General features: G+C 40.8%; 1 protein-coding gene across 2 annotated transcripts in view; it reads right to left on the reverse strand.

Moving 5' to 3' along the window:
• Positions 1-19,628, reverse strand: part of LOC117461979 (ephrin type-B receptor 1-B) — a 179,212-nt gene that overhangs the window by 5,528 nt on the left and 154,056 nt on the right. For both annotated transcript variants that reach the window (XM_034103977.2, XM_034103976.2), the window contains exons 13-15: positions 6,280-6,429; positions 1,499-1,692; positions 140-295 (exon numbers count right to left, since the gene is read on the reverse strand). In XM_034103977.2, coding sequence (XP_033959868.1) covers positions 140-295; positions 1,499-1,692; positions 6,280-6,429 — 500 coding nt within the window. The remainder of the gene's footprint in view (positions 1-139; positions 296-1,498; positions 1,693-6,279; positions 6,430-19,628) is intronic.

Below are 19,628 nucleotides of genomic sequence, written 5' to 3' on the forward strand. Positions count from 1 at the left end.
CTATCATTTAAAGACTTGACTCACTGGGCGCATTCATGCTAAAAATAAATGCACTTGAAGATGAGTTAATTTATTCAAGTGTGTCAATCTAAGTGCCATGTGGCTTTGAATCTGTTTGCAGACGGGCAGGTGAACTCACTCTGAGGTCATTTGAGCCACCAGCTGCAGGGAGGTAAAGCCTGAGTTGAGGAAGTTGTCTCTGTACTGGCTCATCTTAATGGCACTGAGCCAGTCCTCTACTGAGCTGAAGGTGCTGAAGTCAGGTATGGATCTGTCCAGCAGTGGCTGCGAAGGCCTGGAAGAGGGAGAGGAAAGGAGGGGGGAAGGTAAGAGCAAGCAAGTCTAGAGCAAGGCTTTGATGAAATATTAAGCAGAGAAAAAAGAAGGAGAGAAACTGTTGTTATGGCGTTTGCGTTGGTGTGTGTACGAGGATGCGAGAGGGATAAGGCAAAAGTGTGTCCGTATCTGTGTACTGTGCGAATATTGGCTTTGGAAAGTGTTTCTGACCCTTGATTTTTTATGAAACACATTTAGGTGTTATACTTTACACGATATCTATCTACCTACCTATCCAACTTTTATAAAAGCACACAAAGAGTCTCTAGTACCATTAGAGAAAACCATTACTCCTTGGCCTTCATGCCAAGTGCTTTAACTCGCTAAAAATAAAGCCACCACTCATAACCTGGCCAATACTATCACTTATAGAAAGCATGCTATTGTGATATTTCTCACTGTGAGACATTAAGAAACTGGACACAATTAAATAACTGTGAATAGGGCTAAATACAAAAGGGACCTCGAGGGAAAAACATGCTCCATTGCACATCCTCAAACTTACAAAAGGCCAAAAGTCCCCCTTTCAACATGGCAGCAGCACAAAGCATGCAGCCAAAACAAGTGGCTCCGGGACAAGTCTCTGAATGACCCTCAGTGGCCCAACCAAAGCCTGGAAATTGGAACGTAAAATCTTTGAAAAAACCTGAAGCTCACAGTTCACAGAAAGTACATAGAGACTCTGGCCACGTTTGAGAGGATGTTAGAGAAAGGGTGGAAAAAAGGCCTAAAACAAGGTCTGAGTAAGATTAAAAAAAGGTCAATGGTGCCTCTACAAAATAACCCATAAAGCTTTATGAATCTGTATGTAGATGATGTTTCTATATATTTGAAGGTGTCTAAGGACATGTGTTGGCTCTATAAATATGGGGTAACAATTTCGAAAACCAATATGCAACTGTGGATGGCTGAGATTTGTAAGCAACAGAAAAAACAAGATATGGGGATGAAAAGTTCAGGGTTGATGCAATCAACCGTAATATATCCATGTTTATTTTATGAGAAGATAAAAGTAAGCATGTGCATGCTGGATAGTTTGTAGAGACAGCAAGTGTAAATACTGTGTGTATAAACAGATGAAAGGCATATTTGCTTCAGCTTAATATCCACTTCAGGGTGAACGTGTATATCATGGGCTGTGAAAAAAGGTGCTTTTACTCACACTGCAGGGATGTTGGCTACAGCTTTGAGGCTGGTGGGGTTACGGATCATCTTGTCCAGGGTGCTGACGATGTCGGCGAAGCGGGGTCGTACGTTACGGTCCTTCTGCCAACAGTCCAGCATTAACTGGTGCAGAGCACTGGGGCAGTCCATAGGGGGTGGAAGACGGTAGTCCTGTTCAATTGCGTTAATCACCTTGGGGGAAAAAGGGTGCGAAGGTAAGCTCAGGTGATATTATAAATCAGACTTCATAGAGTAATTACAAGACATTTCTGTCAGTTACAAAGTCTTTCTTCCAGCCGACTGGTTGTCAATAATATACTTAAAACAGTTAAATACTCATTTGAGTTTGCAATGACTAATGGACTAATGACAGTAAGCACATCCACTGTGTTATCCTTACACACTCATCCCTGCCTCAACAACATCCCCGCCCTGCCCCATACAGTCACTCTCCCTCTGGTCACGTGTGACAGTTAGCATGCAGGCTGATGTGCCCTTCCTCTTGACTTCAGCCAATCATATGATGCCACTCCTGGAGGACAGAGCAAGGAGCGAGATGGAAAGCAGTGGCAGTGTCACTGTAGGAGGAAGTCTCTGGTGAGTGGGCAGATTGCATATTATTAACACTTCGAAGCACAGCCACTTGACACACGTCTCTTAAAGGCTTCCCGGGCTATCCTGGACTTGTTATAGTGGAGCTACGACTGAACGTTTCTGAGGGTAGAGTGAAGTGTTTCTTGAGAGTTCAACAAAGGTCGATCAAATCTGGAGACTGGAGGCAGAAATGGAGTGCCTACAATTTAATGACCACCCCTTACTCACCACCCTCTGTTTGTAAGCTATAATGTATGGTTTGTAAAAGGTATACAAACAACCAAGTCAAGTACAAAAATGCTTAATATGCAGCTATAAAGCCACTTTCAAGATACTACAAACACTAAAGATTGCCAGATTGCTGCAGATTGATGGACCTAGCTTTCACCCATATCCATATATCCATACTGTTTGTAGATGTAATCTTTTCTGAAAAATGCATAGTTGCAAGATACAGTAAGGGTCTGGTGTGAAATCAAGTGTAAAAGATACTATCATTAAAAATTAGAGGCTGCTCTGCAGGTTGCCAACTCCACCCTGGAAATGAGTGCAACTCAGCACAATCTTGACAAATGGTGCATATGGAGTGTGTTGCAAGTGGTTGTGTGTGTGTGTGTGTGTGTGTGGAATGAGCAGCCGGACACGCTGAGCAGTGCCAGTCCTCTTTTCTGCATTAGTCCCACCGGGCAGTGTTTGCTGCTGGCCCACTGAGGCAACATCTGCTGGGTTGGACGGTCCTTGTGGAGCGGGGTCCATAGAGGCCTGATGGTTGGCTAGCTGTCTCAATAAGGGAGCTTAGGGAGAGAGACCTCATAGTATGGGAACACATCCAATGGTTTTGTGTGTTTGTGTTGGTGCCTGTGTGATGGTGGGAGTCTGTGCGTGGACTTTATCCAAACGGACGTGGGGAACAAAGCAGAGCTCTCAGCAATCATTCATTGCTCTCAAAATCTGGCCAGGAAGGAAAAGAGGATAGTGTGAAACTTTGTCCATAATAAGTCTGCTTTCAAAGTCAGAGTCAAGGACATCTTCAATGATGATGCTATGAGATGGGAGCTGATAAAATATGTGTGATTTATCACAGCTTCCTCTCTTATGAGTTATCCTTGATTGCTTATCTATTGGGTGAAAAAGCAATATAACCACATCTGTACGGAAATGGCCATCCTTTTAATGAGGCAGTTTATCCAGATTTAGAATTGTTTTTTTACGGCATGGAAGTTTAGAAAAGGGATAACGCTCATTTAGATGTCCCATTTATGATCTTTCTTAAGGATCCCTTGAAATAGACACTTACAAATTATTGGGAAAAAGGTGCATCTTCTGTAGTGCTGTAAAGTGGTCAACACATGTTAAAAAGTCAACACATTCATTTGATGAAAACACATTGGTCTGTGTGATTTAACCCGCCTTTATCTCCATAACTAACTGAGTTATCAATTATTATGTAATGTTGCAATCCAACACCCTGTTTCAAAAGGGGATTACAGAATATACTATAGTGCAGGGGTACTCAAATACAAATCTTAAAGGTCCAAAATAAATGTTTCAATAAGACAAAGGTCAGTTTATTACAGTCATTCAAACTTTTAAACAATTGCAACAAGATTCTTAACACGAGGTTGCAAAAACTAAAATAATCTGTATGCAGCAGTTTTCATTGTTATTGTGTCTGTGCTTGATCCCTCAGAGTCGCAGTGTAAGAGCTGCACAGTTATGAATAAAGGCTCTGCACCCTCTTTCATTCAGCATTCCCATTATTGCTTTATAAATGTCTTGCCCCCTTGTGTGTCCACTGAGGTTCGTCAGGCCCAACACATCTTCAACAAACTCCCCCTTTGCCTCATCATAAAAACTCACAAACACCAGCAACTGAGCATTGTCAGTGGTGTCAGTCGACTCATCCACAGCTAAGGAAATGCACTGTGCATTTTTTATTCCATCACAAAGCTGATTAATCAAATCACCAGCCAGTATTTATGTTCTTCTGGTTGCTGTGGAATCTGAGAGGGGGATTTGCTTGATTTTACCTGTTATTTCCTCTTTTTGTTTGCCTTCAACATGCTCTCCATCACTTCAGTCATGCATTCTTTTATACTTCAGTTATTATCCAGTTGAATGTCCTTACCTACTGGCCTAGTTCAATCAAAGTGGTTACTTCTTTTTGGCTGGGCAGTGTAGTTTTACACACCGTCTTATTTGACTTTCTCAGGACTTAAAACTGTTTTTGGGGGGGCAGACCCCCTCAAAGAAAAAAATATATTTACACACGTAAGGTCATCATCTTAATAGTTTTGTATGCTCATCCGTGAGCAGAGCATCAAGTTGACATGTCTATTACAGCTGAATGCGGCGATTACCATTTTGTTCAGCAAAACGCCTCACAAACGTATTAAGTTCAACAGCTTTAGTGCGTTTTGATTCAATGCTGAGTACAGCCAAACTGACAGTCTCTTCTCTAGACCGAAAATACCTCATTCCTTCAGTGCTTGGGTCCGAATACTTCTCGTTTTGCGCCGTCCCGTTCAAATGAAATCGCCGCCAATCATATGTTCACGGTCCACGCTCGCGCCAGGACCGGGGGAGGGGTTACATGACGTGCATCTTGTGCTGCATTCACTTGCACTCGGACATTAGAGACTTTCTCTCATAAATGTCAGATGAGCCACAACTTTTCTTTCAAAACAAAGCTGCCAACTGGGGTGGCAATGCCTATTTTTAGGGTGTCAGTTGCCACCCCGGTAGGTGAAACTAGGCTACTAGCTACAGTACAGATGGAACTAGATGAGCTGTTAACTCTCGCTCTGATTTTTTTTTTTTTAAACTCTCGCTCTGACTCAGACAGGTTGAAAGAGACGAGACACACATTTTTCCCACCCGCATTCCGCGAAGACCCGCCCTACCGTGCCTCTGATTCGCAGATTGTTTGGGAAAAAACGCTGACGGGATGCTGAATGTGATTGGACCAATGCGTTGACAGACACAGTAGGCTTGTTTGAGACACATTGCGGCTCGCCTCGAAAGTAGACGAGAGTAGCCGATCGCAGCCGGGGGAGGTGTCAAAAAGCTCGCCTGAAGTCGGACAGCTCCGAGTCGGCTTCTTCTTCTTCATCTTCTTCTTCGCATTCTTCTTCTTCTTCTCTCGGTTTTTTGGCGGATTGCAAACAACTTTAAGGTGCATACCGCCACCTCCGGAGTCGGCTTGACTCGGTTTGCATTTATAAAGAATGCACACATGTGTTTAATCGTTAATGTCAGATATGTACTAAGTAAATACATTTGTTCCTGCTCAAGATTAGATTCAACTTTATTGTTATTGCACAGATTACAGGTACTGAGACAACGAAATGCAGTTTAGCTTCTAACCAGGTGCAACAAGCAGTGAAGTGGAAAGTAATGTACACAATCTACAGAATAACATATAGAATTAATTGAATGATGAATAAACAGTGGGGTATGAATACACAGATATCAGCCTGTGAGCAGTATGAACCGTGTGTATGAATATGCTAAGATATATAAAGTATGAAAACGGTAAGCAGTATAATATAAAATATATAGATATTAATTTCATGATGATAAACATTCTGGAACAATGATGAAAAATGGGAATGATGTGGCGACGTAAAACTGACACAAAACAACAACACACTTTTGCCAGCCAATTGGAGAGTTTCATCAGCAGCACGTGGTAAAAACCACCAATGAGCGCTCAGCTCGAGATACCAGCGAGCCGTTTCCCATCAAGCATTTCGCTTCCGCAGCTCGTGGAGAGCAACTGCGCCAACTCGCCTCGCCTCGCTCTCAAGGCTGCGGGCGTCTTTGTCCCGCGAGATTTCAAAGTCTCATGTGGGCGAGCCTCCAGAGCAAGTCGGACAAAATGACTAACCATCATGCAACGCACGAGCAAGACGTTGATCGCAACTGCGCAGGTCTTGCTTGTCTCAAACAAGCCTAGTGAGTGGAACAGGACATGCAGAACGCTGTTTGCAGTCTATGGACATAGCGGATCATTTTGACTCGTTGCGGCGATGTCTCGCAGTCAGATAACACAGATAATACAGATAATACATATGAAAAGTATAATTTGCTCAGAGTCCAGAGACAGTTGTGGTCCGGACCGGAGTCCGGACTTTGAGGATGCCTGCTATAGTGTCTAATGAATATTATAAATATAACACTTACGTCCTGATTGGACATGTCCCAGTAAGGCCTCTCTCCAAATGACATCACTTCCCACATGACGATGCCGTAGCTCCACACGTCACTGGCTGAGGTGAACTTTCTGTAAGCGATGGCCTCTGGTGCTGTCCATCTCACTGGGATCTTCCCACCCTAAGAACAGGAGAAACAAAAAGGAGCAAAAAGATTAAATGAAAGAAATTGCAAAGTTCCCAAACATTTTACTGCCAACATAATTTTCAGTTGTAACACAATAACCCCCTAACACAACTGTAACTCCTTATCCCCCTTATCCATCCAGCGTCGATCCTCCATGAGCCAACAGTGGCTCCCAATAGTGTTTGCCCTTCACACATCGACCAACATCACATTTAGCGTCTCCTCTCCCACAGCTGTGTTTGAATGAAGGAAGATAGGCCGGGGCTTCGGCTCGTACATCAAGCGTGTCTGCCTGTAATTGGACTACCTGGCCCTCAGACATGCCACGTGCCCTGCTGACTGAAATTGACAGCTGCTGGTTTAAAATTCTGCACACACATATTCACAGTCTCAGTCATAGATGATTGTGCGGGCCCACCGACGCACACAAATGTGCACACACCCAACAGCATCTCCCTTTATATCTGAGTCAAGCTCGCCACTGGTTTAATAATGCCAATTAGCTCAACCTGAGCATTTGCAGAATAAGCTGCTGTTTGAAACAAACCCAAACCCAGAGGGCAACCTACAACCTACACCCTGTTCCCTCCTCACTCTCTGAGAAGGGAGGGAGTAGAGAAAGAGACAGGGAGGGAAATGATAAATTAGTGAGGAGAATGAGACACAGCAAATGCTTTCTTTGCAGTGTTTCCATACCCCAGGCCTTTTAAAATGTTCGAGAGGAATAATCATAAACAGGTTACCTTGGTGTGTGTTCCTGTATGTGTGCATCTGTATACACTTGTGAAAGTGTAAGCGTCTTTGGGTTCAAGAAAAGCGCTATAGAAATAAAATGTATTATTATTAAGTGTTACAGGTCAGTGTTGCGTAGTACTGCCGAAGTGCAGAGGCTGAGCTCATTAATGAACACCTCCTTAGGATTTGACCTTAGAGAGGTTGCTGACTCTGAAAAGAGATTTAACATCTCACCCTGAATGGACACTGCTGTCAGGACACACTGCAAGACACGAAGGCAACACTCAGTTCTCACTGAGCTCTCACCAGCCAGCGGAGAAAAACTTAGGAGGAATTAGGCGCTGGTGTGGTTGTGTGAGTGTGTGACAGACAGAGAAAGTGAGAGAACAAAAAAGAAAAGCGAACAGGCAGAGATCAATAGTAGAATAAAGGATCTCTAATCCCCGACGACTTCAATGCCTTTCTCATATCTCAGACTAGTTCACATCTGAATTGTTTCATCTAAACCAAGACCCCAGGACACTTTCTCTTGCCCTTTTCTTTTGTCCTAGGGCATGGAAGTCACACAGAAATCTTCCCTTAGAAAAAATGAATGGGCCATTCCCCTTCTTCATCGGTTACTCTGTCATAGGCAATGTTTCACGTCAATCAGTTGGTTTGAACGAACATACAGAACAAGAAAAACAGAGACATAAATGCATAATTGCATGAAAAAATTGCGGCTTCAAGCAAAACGATATTTCAGCCTGTGTTTATCATTACATAGCTTACTCCCTCCCTCGCTCACTACATCTGGTCTCCTGCCCCAGGATTCTGTTGGGGATATGAGCCGAGTGTCGCTGGAATGGCCTGAGCAAAAATTCATGCTTCACAAGAAGCTCCCTGTGTGCCTCCAATGAGACAGACTTTAGTAATAACATTTCCAAGGCGGAGTGAGTCAGAGGCAGCTATGCAAACTCTTAGTAATTACTGCTGTGGGCCAGTGATAGCTCTGCCAACATTCTGCTTTAATAACATAAAGTACTAAACAGCTCATGCGTATAGGGAAGAAGGCAAACATTTTTTTTTTAAAGCATTGGAGTGTTAATACCAAAGGGAATGTGTTCGGGGTAGTAGAAGTGGTGATGGGAATTAAAACGGACCTAATGTCAACACAAAAGTGGGAGAGCTTTGTGAAGCCTTGAAGCATGAGGAGAGCTCTTTGGATATGGTATATTGTGCTGGCTACTGAAAAAGGAAGCTGTTTTCTGTTTGCCTTGAAGTGAAATATCACCCTTCAAACAGAATTTACACACTCCTATTATCTTGGACAGTTAACTCTTTGTATAAAATGTGTGTGGATTAGCCAGAATGAAGCACATCCACTGCAGCTGCAGAACTACCATAGTCCCATAAGAGGAGTCATCTTTAATGATATCAAGTGATACTTTGCAAAAATCCCTTGGTAATAAATAAAGTGGGTGTCATACGGTGACGGAATCTCTAGAGACATCAGATGGGTATATTTTCTGGTTGATAAATGTTGGCACAGTGAAGGAAAAAACTAGTGTCCAAGAGAGGGGGAAAACCGAAACTACATTTGCCCTCAAGATACCTTTCAACTTCATTGGTCGATGTGATTGCTCGTATATCCCATAATTGAAGTCGTTTTAAAATTGTGCCAGTTTTTAATGTTTTATAATAGTTTCTCTTATTTTGCATATTGAATGGATGCCATTTAATTTGTATTTTACAACCGCTGTATTTGTCTGTATTGTTTTGTGTTCATTTGTTGTAACATTGTTTATGCTGCCCTCTTGGCCAGGTCGCTCTTGAAAAAGAGATTTTAATCTCAATGAGACTTTCACCTGGTTAAATAAAGTATATATATATACAGTGGGGCAAAAAAGTATTTAGTCAGCCACCAATTGTGCAAGTTCTCCCACTTAAAAAGATGAGAGGCCTGTAATTTTCATCCTAGGTATACCTCAACTATGAGAGACAAAATGAGAAAAAAAAAAATCCAGAAAATTACATTGTCTAACTTTTAAAGAATGTATTTGCAAATTATGGTGGAAAATAAGTATTTGGTCAATAACACAAGTTCATCTCAATACTTTGTTATATACCCTTTGTTGGCAATGACAGAGGGCAAACGTTTTCTGTAAGTCTTCACAAGGTTTTCACACACTGTTGCTGGTATTTTGGCCCATTCCTCCATGCAGATCTCCTCTAGAGCAGTGATGTTTTGGGGCTGTCGCTGGGCAACACGGACTTTCAACTCCCTCCAAAGATTTTCTATGGGGTTGAGATCTGGAGACTGGCTAGTCCACTCCAGGACCTTGAAATGCTTGTTACGAAGCCACTCCTTCGTTGCCCGCGCGGTGTGTTTGGGATCATTGTCATGCTGAAAGACCCAGCCACGTTTCATCTTCAATGCCCTTGCTGATGGAAGGAGGTTATCACTCAAAATCTCACGATACATGGCCCCATTCATTCTTTCCTTTACACGAATCAGTCGTCCTGGTCCCTTTGCAGAAAAACAGCCCCAAAGCATGATGTTTCCACCCCCATGTTTCAAAGTAGGTATGGTGTTCTTTGGATGCAACTCAGCATTCTTTCTCCTCCAAACACGTCTAGTTGAGTTTTTACCAAAAGTTCTATTTTGGTTTAATCTGACCATATGACATTCTCCCAATCCTCTTCTGGATCATCTAAATGCTCTCTAGCAAACTTCAGACGGGCCTGGACATGTACTGGCTTAAGCAGGGGGACACGTCTGGCACTGCAGGATTTGAGTCCCTGGCGGCGTAGTGTGTTACTGATGGTAGCCTTTGTTACTTTGGTCCCAGCTCTCTGCAGGTCATTGACTAGGTCCCCCGTGTGGTTCTGGGATTTTTGCTCACCGTTCTTGTGATCATTTTGACCCCACAGGGTGAGATCTTGCTCGGAGCCCCAGATCGAAGGAGATTATCAGTGGTCTTGTATATCTTCCATTTTCTAATAATTGCTCCCACAGTTGATTTCTTCACACCAAGCTGCTTACCTATTGCAGATTCAGTCTTCCCAGCCTGGTACAGGTCTACAATTTTGTTTCTGGTGTCCTTTGACAGCTCTTTGGTCTTGGCCATAGTGGAGTTTGGAGTGTGACTGTTTGAGGTTGTGGACAGGTGTCTTTTATACTGATAACGAGTTCAAACAGGTGCCATTAATAGAGTTAACGAGTGGAGGACAGAGGAGGCTCTTAAAGAAGAAGTTACAGGTCTGTGAGAGCCAGAAATCTTGTTTGTTTGTAGGTGACCAAATACTTATTTTATCGAGGAATTTACCAATTAATTCATTAAAAATCCTACAATGTGATTTCCTGGATTCTTTCTCCCCATTCTGTATGGGGTCAGTTTAGTCTCAAAAATAAATAAAGGCACACAAAAGGATACACAAATGTAATTCCGGATTTATATATAAATGTCTCCGTCCACACACATATTTTTCAATGCACACACCCAAACTTATCATTTTATAAATGTAAAACAGTTTCACAAACATATTTCTGATCCACACACAAATAGTTACATCAAAAACACATTTGAGTGTTGTTACATAAATTGTACATTGTTATATAAAAAACGCTTTCTGTTTGTGAATCTCTCTGCATTTGTGTGTGGATCTCTCTGCATTTGTGTGTGGATTTTTGAGACTCCCCTGACGCAGTTAGATTCACACACACACTTTTTTTAAGAGGCGAGTGTCTTCGGCCAATCAGATGTCTGCTTAATTTTAAGCCAATCACATGCGTGTGCCCCCACGAGGGTGTGCCTAATGCGTTTCCAACGTAGGCTGCAGTCGAATAGTCCATTTAGCTTAGGAACCTTCCTAAAGGAGTGAAATGACCCGGAAGTCCCTCAGTGGCAGCCATGATAAGTGTCGTTCGAATTCTCTAGAATGATGAGAATGATAGGAAAGGAGGTTTCAAACTTCCTTTATAACCTCCTTTAGCTTAGGAACCACTGGACCTCCCTAACCGACAGGAGAAGCGAAAATGCTGCCCCACAATGCCTTGCAGCCGCAGCATTTGCCGTCACTCAACAGTCGGCCGTTCACGGAAACAACCGATTATGACCGAGAAATGATATCATGAAAGTTACGGTGCTTATTAAGCATTTTAAAACATAGGTGGTAAGTTGCCAAAGTGCTTTGTTTTGAACGTTCATCAGTATTATAATCAAAAAGAGAAATATGAACGTTAGTTTTTACTGAAATTATCAAATAAAGTCAACATTTCACAGTCTTTACTGAGCTGTGTGGAGTTTGTTCAACTTTTAAAAGATGTTTGAATGGTGATATACACAGTGATAGATGTTAAGGACTAACGTTTATAATAAATACATTTGTATTGATTTTAAGATCTTTAGTTCATACAATCATATGTATTGGGATCATTGGTATTAATGTGGACCGGAGGGAGAGGGTGACGAGCATAAGTTTAACTTTCCTTTTTTATTTCAATTCCAACTTTGGTCATGAAGAATATGTTTCTCTGTTGTCAATGTTCATAAAGCAAAGCAACAGCATCAGAGCATAATTTGATAATTTCAGTAAAAACTAACGTTCATATTTCTCTTTTTGATTATAATACTGATGAACGTTCAAAACAAAGCACTTTGACAACTTACGACCTACGTTTTAAAATGCTTAATAAGCACCGTAACTTTCATGATATAATTTCTCGGTCATAACCGGTCAGAGGTCAAGGAATAGACGATAGGGTTAGAATTTAGGAGCTGATTTTTGGACTATTCGACTGCAGCCGTAGTGTAACATCTACGCGGTTTGCGGAGTCTGGGGGTGTGAAAGTTCAGAGTTCATCTCCATCAACATGGCTTCTGGAAGTGGCGCTCCCGCTAACAGTGTAAGTGAAGTATAATACTTTCACATCTTGTCGTTAGTCATGCAATAATCTCGAACTATACAATATTACGTTTGCTTAATTATGAAGCAATATTTGGAACTTGTTTAGTAGGTTTAATTGTGATGTAGCTAATAAGCTTTCATTAGCTAGCGCTGTAAAGTCTGTCTAAAGTTTCTGTATGCTAAATTGGTTGTACTGCTATCAAGTAGTATCTTTACTGTTTGACAGGGTCTATCGCCTCAAGTCGAAGTATATTGCCGTTCATGATTAAGTATGTTTAAGCTATGAATGGTTGCTTTGTTACTATGTATGTATTATGTGTGGCATTTAATACTAGCATGTTCGAACAAGTAAGCTAAATAATGCTAATGGCCAACCTAGGATGAGTAGGATCATAAAGTCACTTAGCTAACGTTAGTTGGCCCGCAGAACACTAGTGGGCAAAATCAACGTTCTAATCACAGTAAATACTGTGGTAGCAAAGTAGCGGTGGGCACCAGATTGGAGATAATTATAGAGATAATCTTGTAGTAGCTTGTTTACCGACCATTTTCAAACAGTATTGCTGTTGGCGCTGCCCTTCTGTTGCCCACCAGTGTTCCACCACCAGTGAAGTCAGCTGTTTACTCCTATATAACCCAGCTGTTGACTGCTTTAATGACTATATGAGATGGCTAATGGTTTTAGCCATCTACAATCTAAGCCTTAGCTAGTGGGTGAATAAAATGGCCTTTTAAAAAAATGCAGAACTTGTCATTTATGGAGCAGCTAACAAACAATAATTTTCAGATCAATCTTTGTCATCTCTAATCTCTTAATTTATCCCCTAGGAATCACTGAAGCGTGACATCTTTCAACGACTGCATGATCGACTAACACACATCCTGGAGAGGACACCTGTAGACATCGAAGGGTTAGAGTTTGCGTGTCGTCAGGATTGTGTTCTATTAAGTGCTCTGGGCGACATAGTTTATGTAGGAGAGAACATTCTGTCTGCACTTGCAGACCTTAATACTCTCATCTAGCAGGAGAGAGAGAATGAACAGACATTTGTAACCCTGGAGTTGCAAAGAGGTTCTGAACGTGGGCGTCCACGATTTACATTGTCAGTAGAGACTCTGACAAATCTTATAGAACTAGGACTGTCATCACATTGCATTGCCAGACTTCTGGGTGTGTCTAGAGAAACACTATTTAGGCGGATGGCCGAAAATAATGTATCTATATCAGCTTCATATAGTGGCTGCAGTGACGATGAATTAGATTTATTGATCACAAACATTAAAAGCACCATGCCAGATGCTGGCTACAGTATAGTCCAAGGTGCTCTACTTGCAAAGGGACACAGAGTGCAATGGGTCCGAGTGTATGCATCGTGTGGACAGTGTTGATGTGCTCTCCAGGATGACCCGGATGGGATGTGTGGTGAGGAGAACATACACAGTTCCTTACCCTAAGTACATGGTGCACATTGACACCAATCACAAGCTAATCAGGTGTGTTTGCATGCTATCTGTATGTGGAGTGTTCATTATATTATTTTTCATTTCTAGTTTTATATATCTTGTGTTTTTTTTAATAATATTTAAAAATGACCATTGACAAAACATGCTACAACTACGTAGCATGAACACATTTGGTTTTGCTTTCATCCACTTAAATATTCTATGTGAGATCTATGCTTCTATGGATGTTTTGTATTGTGTTTGGGAGTTACTTTTTTCTTTCTTATTTGTTTAAATTTAGATACAACTATGTTATCTTTGGAGGAATAGATGGCTCTTCAAGAAAGGTAAGACTTTATACTGTCAAAAAGTAACAGCTTTGTATACTGGAAATTAATTTATCAAAGTCGTAATTTCAATTTTTTTGCTGACTGAATAGTGCCTATTCCACCCATCATATGTTAACTTTGTATTAATGTAAAGTATTCAGTCCTTTCTATTGAGCTTTGACTTGATTTCTCATGTCAAGAGGCTTCATGATATAACATCAAATCATTCTGAGGTGTCTAGTTTTCTTACCGTTTCATGTCATTCGTCAGTTGATTTATGTTGCAATGAATACTAATTGATCAAGTTGATAATGTGTTATATTATATATGTACTTTATTATTTATTATGTACTTGAAGGTAGCAGACAACAACCGGTCTGACACCCACTTGGTCTTCTTCAATGAAGCTGTGAACGAGCATGGGTATCCACTAGGGGTGTAACGGTTCACAAACATTTCGGTTCGGTACGTACCTCGGTTTTTAGGTCACGGTTCGGTTCGGTACGTTTTCGGTACAGCAGAAAATTATCACAAAACATAACATATATTTTTTTAATTATTATTAAACTGTGAATAATGTATTCACTCAAATAAATACAAAATATAATAAAACAAACATGCAGCATTTCGATTAACTGAAATAATCTGTATTTGAACTTTACTGTACTAGTAGGCCTACTCACAAAACATAAACTATTAGTTTTGGGTTTTTAATTATTATTAAACTGTGAATATTCACTCAAATAAATATAAAATATAATAAAATAAACATTAAGGTGCAGCTTTTCGATTAACTGAAATCATCTGTATTTGAACTGTACTACCTAAGCAGCCAGTTTGACATTAGGACTTGCTTGTCATTGTATTTTCATGTTTTTTTAAAGAAAAATGTACTTGTCCACATTGCTTGCCGAAAGGGCAGATCTGCTGGCACTAGCAACGTCTCCTGCTGTGGAGAACACCCTCTCGCTAGGGACAGAGGTAGCAGACACAGCCAGGTAGCGCTTTGCTAACATGGCAACATAAGGATATTTGCCGTTTGTAATAGCTTTGGCTCGGTCTGATGTTTTTGCGAGTGGTGGAGGCTTAAATGCTAGCGGGAGTTGGGTTTGCACTTCAGTCATTTGGTACCGGTGATATTCACGTTCGGGTGATGCCTTTTCAAATGAGTGTGCAAGCTTGATGTATTGCCAGCCGCGTAACCAATTTTAGTTGAACAATGCCGACAAACGGCTTTGGTTCGGTCCACCTGTCTTTGTCCGTCATCCTTGTACGTAACTGCGAAACCAAAATGTTCCCAAACCGGAGACTTCAATGATGCTGGAGGATTTTCGAGCTCAACTTTATCTGCGTTCGCCATTTCGACAGTTCCTCAAATCACTGACTACATTTGACGCATCCCTCTGACCAGCTCGTCCAATGAAATGACTTGTTTGCTCTATGACGCGTTGAACACAATGGGAGCAAATTACTCTGAATGCTGCGACGCAGCACCTGAGATTACTTCCAAGAAGTTGTTCACGTTCTCAATTTTTTACGTTTAACGTTATATTCGTTCGGTACACACGTGTACCGAAGCGAAGGGCCCGTACCGAATAATTTCGGTACGGGTACGTGTACCGCTACACCCCTAGTATCCACTGAGGTATTCATATCATTCCAAATGTAATTTTTACTGTGATTGTGGACCTATCCATAGTATGTAGATGCTCCCCTCAAATAGCTGCACATTGTTTCTTAGTTAAAAGAGGCATATTTTGAACATATGTTTGAACCGACAAGATAAAACAACAGCCATCACATACCTTGCCAGGCCTCTAAAGTGCGCTCGGAAACATGTATTAGCTTTGCTGAAACAACTATAATTGTTAAAGATGACAACACAATTGTGTACAGTAGGGGTTTAAAACTGTGGGCCTCTCCTCAATTTTTATGGCACTACATTATTGGGAGTATACTGTAGTGTCATATATTTTATATACCACATATATTTTAATTGTGTAATTTTCCTGAAGCATATAATTGATTTGTTTTTCAGAGTGAGAGGAGATCATGGAGGGGAAAAGTAGCAGAGTAGCAGAATTTGTGTTCTCAGTTCGTGGAACTGACATTAACAGCTTTATTGCAGGGAAAAGCGTACACAACCAATGGTGAGTCAAACCTAATTTTGGAAGCTTTTGAGACTATTCATTCTTAACATCCCCTTTAACAAACTTTCAGAAGAAAATTCTAATGTTAAAAGGAATTTAAAGGCCAAGATCATGAACATTTTCAAGCAAAAATGTACTTTATGATGGTGCACTGACTCTTGTGTCATTCAATGGATTATTGCCAAATTATAACAATATTACGTTTCAACTTTGAAAATTGAACAGTTTGTTCAAATCATCTGTAACTACAACTTATGACCATTTTTTTTTTCAAATACAGAATTGAACGTCTCTGGCGTGATGTGTTCAAGTGTTACGGGTGTGTTTTACAACACCTTGCACTCTCTTGAGGAACAACACTGCTTGACATCAGCAGCATCCTGCACATATTCTGCTGCCACGCATCCAGGCCAACCTTGATGTCTTCACTGAGTCATGGGCCAACCATCCAATCAGGACAGAGCAAAACATGACTCCAAACCAGTTGTGGCAGGTGGGCCAAGCATCCGGTGGCAGATCCTGATCCTGAGGTTAATTCCAAATGTGTTAAAAAATCTTATCAAAATCTCTTGTTGATCCTCAATCAATAAAAAAACAAACATCCTTACATTTATGTTCTTATTCTCTACACATAACTATAATCACACTACCCTTGTATTCAAAAAGCCTTTGCTTGGTGCAATCAAGACTAGGGTTCTTTTTCACCACATGTGTAAAGTCAAGTCTTTTCCATAATAACCTTCACATATTCCACAATCATTACTTGTAATTATAGAAAATTGCATTAGCTTTTCTTTATCTTATTTTGTATTAATTTGTGATAATGACGGTGCTTGTTTAATGTATTAATGCATATGAAAGGTTATTCATGTATACATACACACAATTTGTCTTTTTCAGGGTATTCTCATACCAGAGATCCAGTGGGAAGAGAGTGGATTTTCAAATCAGCATCATCCTGGGGTCAATGTCCCTACACTGGAAAGTCCTCTCTCAGATCCTGAAATGATGATGCTGCTGCAGGACACAATCGATCCACTACAAGAATCGGATTGTTTTGGAGTTGACATTCATCTCAAGACTGTCCAATACGTTGAGAACCTCATTGAAGCCAGATAATGAGGATCAACATTTATTGTCCTTAATTGTACTTGCAACTTAAAATTAAAATTGTTTAACTCAAATTGCAGTTGCTGGATTGGAATTGTAAAAGAGAAATGTAAGAGTTCACTTTTCAGTGAGGTGTTGGCGGTAATAGGAGACGCTAAACGAGTCCCTCAGATTTGTAGGTTGATAAACAAAAGGTTGTAATTAGCAAGCTGTCATGTGAGAAGACAGGATAATATCATGTGTACTGTTAAGGAAATGGCAGGTGCTGCATCAGGAGTACATGGTTATGATTTATACATTTCTAATGTAATAATTCTCCAAAAATCCCCTTTCAGTATAGAATACAATAATTGGTCAGTGTCCCTTTAAAATATAATAATTAGCTATCAACCTTTTTTAACCTCATCGTGAAAAGGAAAGCGGTGTTGTTTCAATCCGGGGAACAACACAATTTGTTTACCAAAGGCTACTTTAAATATTTAATTGTCAAATAGAGTTTTTTTAGCAACTGAATTGAGTTTGATTTACTATATGAATAATAAAGAACCATCATTGAATGTACTGCTTGTGTTCAAGGGAGTGGCAAGTGTAAAAGTGTAACAATGATAATAGCTAAAAATAATTCTACCAAAACTCTTTTATTAAAGAAAAAAAGCTGCAGGTGTAAAAACTGTTGAGAGATATATATATAGATATAGATATATATATCTATATATATAGATATATATATCTCGGGAGCGCCACTTCCAGAAGCCATGTTGTTGGAGATGAACTCTGAACTTTCACACCCCCAGACTCCGCAAACCGCGTAGATGTTACACTACGTTGGAAACGCATTAGGCACACCCTCGTGGGGGCACACGCATGTGATTGGCTTAAAATTAAGCAGACATCTGATTGGCCGAAGACACTCGCCTCTTAAAAAAGGTGTGTGTGTGTGAATCTAGCTGTGTCAGGGGAGTCTCAAAAATCCACACACAAATGCAGAGAGATTCACACAGAAAGCGTTTTTTATATAAATGTAACAACACTCAAATGTGTTTTTAATGTAACTATTTGTGTGTGGATCAGAAATATGTTTGTGAAACTTTTTTACATTTATAAAATGATAAGTTTGTGTGTGTGCATTGAAAAATATGTGTGTAGACGGAGACATTTATATATAAATCCGGAATTACATTTGTGTATCCTTTTGTGTTCCTTTATTTATTTTTGAGACTGAACTGACCCCATAATTCTGTCATTCATAGTTGAAGTGTACCTAGGATGAAAATTACAGGCCTCTCTCATCTTTTTAAGTGGGAGAACTTGCACAATTGGTGGCTGACTAAATACTTGTTTGCCCCACTGTATACACCCGTGACCTTACCACCTTTTGTTGTCAAAATACATTTTCAAAACTTGGTGTTTTAAGCTATTCTCAACAAGTTTCCCTATCAGGCATGTGAAAAACAAACCAGCCACATGTGCACAAAGAACACCCATCTTGAATACTCTGAGCAGTCTAAGAGGCGTGCTGTCAACCTAATGTCACCGAATGAGATTACAGTACTGGTTCCACCTGGTCGTGGGCACCTGTGACAGGTGCTGGCCAGTCGTGACAGCTAGCCACACATCTGGAGTGCGGATGTAACATAGATATGCTGGGACTGTCAGGTTAAGAGTTTTCACGGGTGAGAGGAGTGTGTTCCTGTGACAGCCAGGTCTGAAAAGATGAAGGATAAACATGTGGTGGCTCGGGTAATGTGTGTACTTACTTGTGTCTGTTATGTTCCCCTGGTGCCAATAATTTGTGAGTATGTGTGTGTAGACAGTGATACACATAGCTATGAAACACCTGTCATGTCCTTACAGTGCCTCGAGCTATCCATCCACCAATGTGCCAGATACCCTTATGTAGACTGTCAAATATACCTGTCGGAGTAAAATGAAAGTCATCTCTTACATGCAGCCATGTCCCAGATAAACATGCTATAATTGAGAAGCAGAGTCTAGGGTTTTTGTCTTGTTTTTGCTCAGCGTTTGTACTTCGCAGAAGCTATTTAGCCACTCCAAATAAACTTTCTGCTTCATCTGGAAGACAAATATGTAGATCTCCCTTTCCCTGTCTTCCTTTCTCTCCCGTTCCCTCTTTTCCTTTTCTCCTCCAACTTCAGTTATCCATTTCCAAACAATGCTCTCTCAAATGGACTTGAGCACATTTACTTAGGCTGGGGAGAGTGCTCCATCAACATCCTTTTAATGAAATCCTGAGAGCAACGATCTGCCCTGGATGTCTGCCCAAATAGAATGCGAAAGAGAGTGAGAGGGATGGAAAGAAGCCGGGAAAGGGAGAGTGATCTGGAGATCGGGAAGAAATAGAACAAGACAAAAAAAGAGAAGAGGGTGGGGCGGGGGGTTGGTGAGAGAGCTGCTGGTTTCTCAGACACCCATGGGAATGTCTGGTAGAGAGAAGGACGCAGGTCTTTCATCGTATACACAATGGAGTCATGCAATACTCGAGGAAAGCATTTGTCAAAACTACATTTTGAGTTTG

Source organism: Pseudochaenichthys georgianus, chromosome 17, assembly GCF_902827115.2.
Source record: "Pseudochaenichthys georgianus chromosome 17, fPseGeo1.2, whole genome shotgun sequence".
In the NCBI taxonomy this organism is placed as follows: Eukaryota; Metazoa; Chordata; class Actinopteri; order Perciformes; family Channichthyidae; genus Pseudochaenichthys; species Pseudochaenichthys georgianus.